General features: G+C 51.0%; 1 protein-coding gene across 1 annotated transcript in view; it reads left to right on the forward strand.

Annotated features, from left to right (window-relative positions):
- LOC308362525 (protein diaphanous homolog 3-like) overlaps positions 1–5,311 on the forward strand; it is a gene marked incomplete at both ends in the record, with an annotated part of 269,083 nt that extends 263,772 nt beyond the window's left edge. The window contains one exon of the mRNA XM_080835226.1: positions 5,037–5,311. Within this exon, the coding sequence (XP_080691352.1) occupies positions 5,037–5,311 (275 nt within the window). The remainder of the gene's footprint in view (positions 1–5,036) is intronic.
- Between the last annotated feature and the right edge of the window lie 689 nt (positions 5,312–6,000).

The following is a 6,000-nucleotide window of genomic DNA, read 5'->3' on the forward strand; positions in this document are numbered from 1 at the left end:
ACCATCACTGTCTTTCAAATCAAATCAAATTCAGTGAGATTTATTAGCATGACACAATAACATTTCCATCGCCAAAGCTCTCTCTCTCTCTCTCGCTCTCTCTCTCTCTCTCTCTCTCTCTCTCTCTCTCTCTCTCTCTCTCTCACCCTCTCACCTCTGTCCTGTTGTGGTCATGTACACACGTGTACTGATGGCCGTCCTGGAGAACTTGTTCTCTCCTCCCATCTCTGTTTTATAGTAGTCTCAGCCCGTTCTTAATTGTCAGTCATGGGGCGGGACAGGATGTAAGTGTACCTCCGTGTCTGTGTGAGTCATTGCTCAGATGAAACCCTTAATTACAGCTTAATTAATGTGTGTGTGTGTGTGTGTGTGTGTGTGTGTGTGTGTGTGTGTGTGTGTGTGTGTGTGTGTGTGTGTGTGTGTGTGTTTGAGCTAATGGGGCAGGTCATCTTTCTGCTAGTCCTTCAGACAGACAGTACCGGGCAACAGCCAGATCAAACAGATTTATGAGTCCTCTTCTCAATTAATCTTTCACTCCTTTTTTCTCACGCTGCGACCCTTTCCTTTGCGTGAAGTAATGTAATTACAGTCTGATGGTCACACACACACACACACATGCTTGAATGCGTATGCACACACACACACACACACACAGTCAGATTGGTCTCCGTCTCACGCATTTTCGCATCGTTGTGGTGGAAGTGCTCTCCACCCACTCTACAGACTGTGCTTCGGTTCATCAGTGCTCAGAACTCATCTCATCACATTACACATAGACGCATACATGAGCAAACCCACATAGAGATGCATACATACATACACACCACTCACATTCTCTCTTTTTCAAGAAGTAGGTGTGTGTGTGTGTGTGTGTGTGTGTGTGTGTGTATTAGACCAGGAATATTATATACTTATTCATAATACCAGCCGTCTCCTCCTGTCTTACTTTATATCACACTCTCTGAGTTTGTGGCTAAATAAACATAAAATGCCCCTTTGTACTCTCCCCTCCCCTCCTCTCCCTCCCTCTCTCTCTCTCTCTGGGTGAGGCAAGGCAAGGCGGTAAGTCCCCCATAGGCCCATTCCAGCAGTAACTCGCTCATCAGCAAGCAGACAAGAAATCCGCCTGACAACTCGAAGGCAATCTCCCGCCACCGCCAGCCTGTGTCTGTACCATTACCATCTCACTCTCTCCGTCTCCCTCACACACACACACACACACACACACACACACCTCAGATTTCAAGCACACGGCAAACTCAATGCCCTTTAGATTTCTCCGCTCCTCATCCTTCTTCCCCCCTCTCTCTCTGTTCCGTCTCTCTCTCTCTCTCTCTCTCTCTCTCTGCCGTGGCTCATTGTGAGGCCGGGGAGCGTGGAGAGGAGATGCAGCCTGACAGACAGAGACGGCTGCCTGAGGAGAAGCCTCTAATGTCTGCCATGAGGAACGCTCATGGTGAGAATGTCATCCCTATTAGAGATTACACTGAAGCACAGAGGTAATATTCCAACGCCGCTGGATGCGCCGAGGCACAGGTTTTTTTTTGTATCTTTGTCACACTTTGCATGTGTGCATAAGAGTGGGTGGGTGAGTGTGTGTGGACAAGCACAGGTGTGCGCGTGTGTATGTACGTATTGGTGAGGGTGTAGGCGTAAACATGATTGTGTGTGTGTGTGTTGCTGCGAAACAAGCATGGCTTCAGCCGTTTGGCAGTTTGTCTGGCTTGTTAGCATGTTCAGGCGCTGGCTGTGATTTTCACCGTGACAGAGAGAGGAGGCTGGTTGGGTGGAGGGACCTGCCTGCCAGATCGCAAAAAAGGGGGGGGGGGGGGGGGGGGGCTGAGCGACGATAGAGAAAGCGGGGAAGAGGAAGACATGGAAGAAAAGAGCGCAAATGAGTGAGGGAGGGAGTGAGACCGAGGACAGAGAAAGAGATAGAGGAGTCATCTGCTCGGGCGAATCGCTGGAGCAAGTGTGAGCCAAGCACTTGGTTTGAGCGCGTCCAACTGTGCGTCTGCGGCCCTGCTCTTCTGCCGGCTCCCCTGCTGCCGCCGATGCCACTGTCACTGCTGCTCCGCTAAAGCAACAGGGCGGCCACTGAGCCAGAGCGCTGCCAGGGAACAGAACAGGCAGATGCTACCACAAAAGGCCACACATGGTTGAAAGAGAGACCAAGAGACCTGTGGAGAGAGAGAGAGACAGCGAGGGAGGGCTGTGAGCAGCACCGCACAGGATGGATACTTCTCCACTCAGTTGGGGATGAAATGTGATCTGCGAAGGGCTGTGGACCCCTCCATCTTTCTTTTTTCTTCTTTGATCCCTTCCTTTCTCTCTCTGTGTTGTTCTCTGTCCCCATCTGTATCTCTGTTTGTCTCTGTGAGTAATAGTGGGCCCTGGGTTACTGAAAGGGGGTAATCAGCACTGGACAGGCATGTCATTAAGGGGCGCCACACACCCTGTGTTTAAACTTTCATTAAGACAGAAACGCCCGGCCCTCACACACACACACACACACTCTATCTCTCTCTCACACACTCTCTCTCTCACACATACACACAGTCACTCGGCCATCGCCGATCAACAGGGTTAGCCCGAGGATATGAACCAGAGAGAGAGAGTGAGGGAGAGAGATAGCGAGTGGGCTAAGCCACAACTTGGGCAAAGGAGTGAAAGAGAGCCGTCTGATGATGATGATGGCCCGACGTAGACAGTGAGAGATGAAGAAAGCAAAAAAAGTCCCTAACAGAGATGGGGGACAGCCAGTCGCTGAAAAAGAAAAGACCTGAGACACCTGAGCGCACAAAAGAAGGTGGGGGGGGCAAAGAAACGGAAGAGGCTGTGTGTCAAAGAGAGAGAAAGCAAGAAAGAGAGTGAGAGGTAGAGAGACTAATGAGCATGGCTTTGCGCGCGGGGCAGGAGGTGTCAGGCGGTGACAAACGAGGTGCTGGCCACGGGGGGGAGCGGCACGGTAATGAGAGTGCAGCAGAGAATGCAAACAGCGGCCGGTGGCCCGTCAGAAGCATCGCCCACCCGCCACACACACACACACACACACACACTCGCACACACACACACACACACACACACACACACACACACATACATCTCACTTCATCAGCCCATTCTTCTCTCCTCCTCTCCTCATTTCCATCCACTCATCCACAAATGAGCTAGCTTCTAATAGAACAGGGATGAGTTGTGAGATCTTTGTTATGTGTGTGTGTGTGTGTGTGTGTGTGTGTGTGTGTGTGCGTGTGGCTGTGTGAGTGCCTGTGTATGTGCGTGTGACTGTGTGAGTGTATGTGCGTGTGAGTGTCTGTGTGTGTGTGTTTGCATATGGTTGGGTGTGTGTGCAGGGGAGTGGGTGTTGCACTTTAGTTTCACAAGCGGGTAGGTTCTCCGGGTTGGCGGCGGTGCAAACTATCCTCGTTAGCGCGTGATCTGGATTCGCACAGACACACTTTAAAACACACTTTTGCTGAAAGACAGAAGCCCCTCATTATGTAAATGAGAAAACATACACACATGCCCGTGTTTTAGTGTGTTAACAAGTGTGTGTTTATGTGGGGACGTATTGTGAAGATAAAAGAAGCCGAGTTTGTGTGTTGCATAAGACCGCTGTGGGTGCAACAGACATATTCTAAAGACGAAAAGATGGGCTGATGTAGTGAGGTGTGTTTAAAAGATGGGCTGATGTAGTGAGGTGTGTTTGTGTGTTTGTGTGTTTGTGTGTTTGTGTGTTTGTGTGTGTGTGTGTGTGTGTGTGTGTGTAGTTTTATTTCTCAGTAGTTAAGACGCACTGGCTAGGTGTGTTTGTGAAGTGTAGAGCAATTCCATCAGCGTTAGGGGGTGTGTGTGTGTTTGTGTGAGTGTCCAGGGTTGGGTAATGCTAAACGGGGTAGCTGTCATGGCATCCCGCTCTGATGAGACGATAAAATGCTTGGGCCAGGGAACTCACCAGACTGTCGCCCATATCTCACACACACACACACACACACACACACACATACACACACACACACACAGCTCAAGGTCACATGAATATGGATCTCCTGCTTGCAGTCTCTCCAGCATTCTCTCTCTCTCTCTCTCTCTCTCTCTCTCTCTCTCTCTCTCTCTCTCCCTTTGCTTTTACGCTGATAGAGTTTAAAGATCTGTGGAGGGGATTGTAATTCATATCGCGCGCTTTGCTGCTTCCTCTCTGTCGCCACTGAGGAGAGACGACAGGGAAGAGAAAGGAGGGAGGAGAGAGAAGAGAAGGGTAGCTGCAAGAGGAGGAAGAGGATGAAGGTGGAGGGGGTGAAGGCCGGAGTGTGGGGTTGGGGGGGTTGGTGCTCAGGGAGAGAGGGAGGAGGGAGGGAGGGGGGTTGTCAGACACTGTTGGGGAGAAGTCAATCAGTAGGATCCATTTCATCACGGGACGAGTGCCTCAGTCTGCAGCCTCCGATAAGTCAAGATGGCTGTCAGTCATTCCCCCTACCCTGCAGAGACTTCTAGAGCGACATGCTGTTACTGAGCGCACACAGAACAGACAAGGAAAGGGGGCGGTATAGGCAAAAAGCAGAGTTGGCACCAAAGTGGAAACGATGATGATGATGATGATGTTTGTTTGGGAGTTAGAGAAAGAAGTCTACTGTTGTGCTCAGGGTACAGCTCCATTTGATTGTTAAGTTGATCCAGTCGTTGCTATTGCGTGTCTGCTTCAGTGGCACGTTTCTCCTCCTTCGCCTGCCTCTTGTCTCATTCCCATTCAACAGATGAATCTGTATCCTCTCCCTCTTTCTCTCTCCCTCTTTCTCTCTCACTCTCTCCATCTTCAGCTCTTGCTCTCACTTTCCAAAGTTGCTGAGTTATTCTTCATATAATTGAATGGTTTCTCTTATTTCTGTTTTTGTCCTTCCTCTCTCTCTCCTCCTCCTCTCTCTCTCTCTCTCTCTCTCTCTCCCTCTCTCTCTCTCTCTCTCTCTCTCTCTCTCTCTCTCTCTCTCTCTCCCTCTCTCTCTCTCTCTCTCTCCCTCTCTCTCTCCATCCTGCAGAAAACATAAGGCCCGCCCTGCAGAGGTCCCGCTCGCGGCAGAACATGGTGCTGACCTCTTCCTCCCGGCCCCCTACCGCCCGGGAGCCCCATCAGGAGGCCGAGCCCCGCCGAGCAGCCCAGCGTGCCGACCGGGAGAAGGAAAGGGAGCGGGAACGGGAGAGGGAGAGGGAGCGAGAGAAGGAGAGGGAGAGCGACGCCTCGCAATCAGCCCCTCTCGCCAATGGAGGAGAGACAGACGTAGAGGCCCTGCTGGCTCGACTGAGGGCCCTGTGAGCAGGGGGGGGTAGGGCTCATCACCTTTGACACCCCCCCCTTGACTTCTAACCCCCTCAGTCCCCAAGCAGTGCTTCAGTTGTTTAGGCTCTCCACACAGCTCTGCTTAGTGTGTGTGTCTTTGTGTGTTTGTCCAGTCTGTGTGTGTGTGTGTGTGTGTCTGGGTGTGTGTTTAGGGGGCGTCTGGTCTTTCTCCTGTCTCCTTTTCTCATGTGGGAACATCTCCATAAACCCTCCATATCTTAGTTCTAGTCTGTGCTGTGAGATACAGGAGCAGTCCCAGTAATCAACCCCCCCCCACACACACACACACACACACACACATTCTAAAGACAATCCCAGAGGTTAACCACTGCCAGCTTCTTAGGCAGCACGTGTTGGCCGTAAGAGAGGAAAATTGATCTCATTCCATAAAGCCTGTGTGAAAATGCAACATGATGGCGTGTGCGTGTCATAAACACACACTGGCAATGAAGGGAAGGATCCCGCACCTGATAGACTGATGGCGTCTCAGTGGTATTTATGAGAGTGCTTCCCCTGCACAGCTCTTTATGGTGATGTGAAGGGCAGCGGGCTTATAGAAACAGGTCCCAGGAGATGCTGTGCATTGTCACTCCGGCTTCATTCCAATGATTGTAAATGACTGGCCCTCTCAGTGCGTTCAGCAGTGCAGGTCATAAACACACACA

The sequence above is a fragment of the Sprattus sprattus genome, assembly GCF_963457725.1.
Source record: "Sprattus sprattus genome assembly, chromosome: 3".
Classification (NCBI taxonomy): domain Eukaryota; kingdom Metazoa; phylum Chordata; class Actinopteri; order Clupeiformes; family Clupeidae; genus Sprattus; species Sprattus sprattus.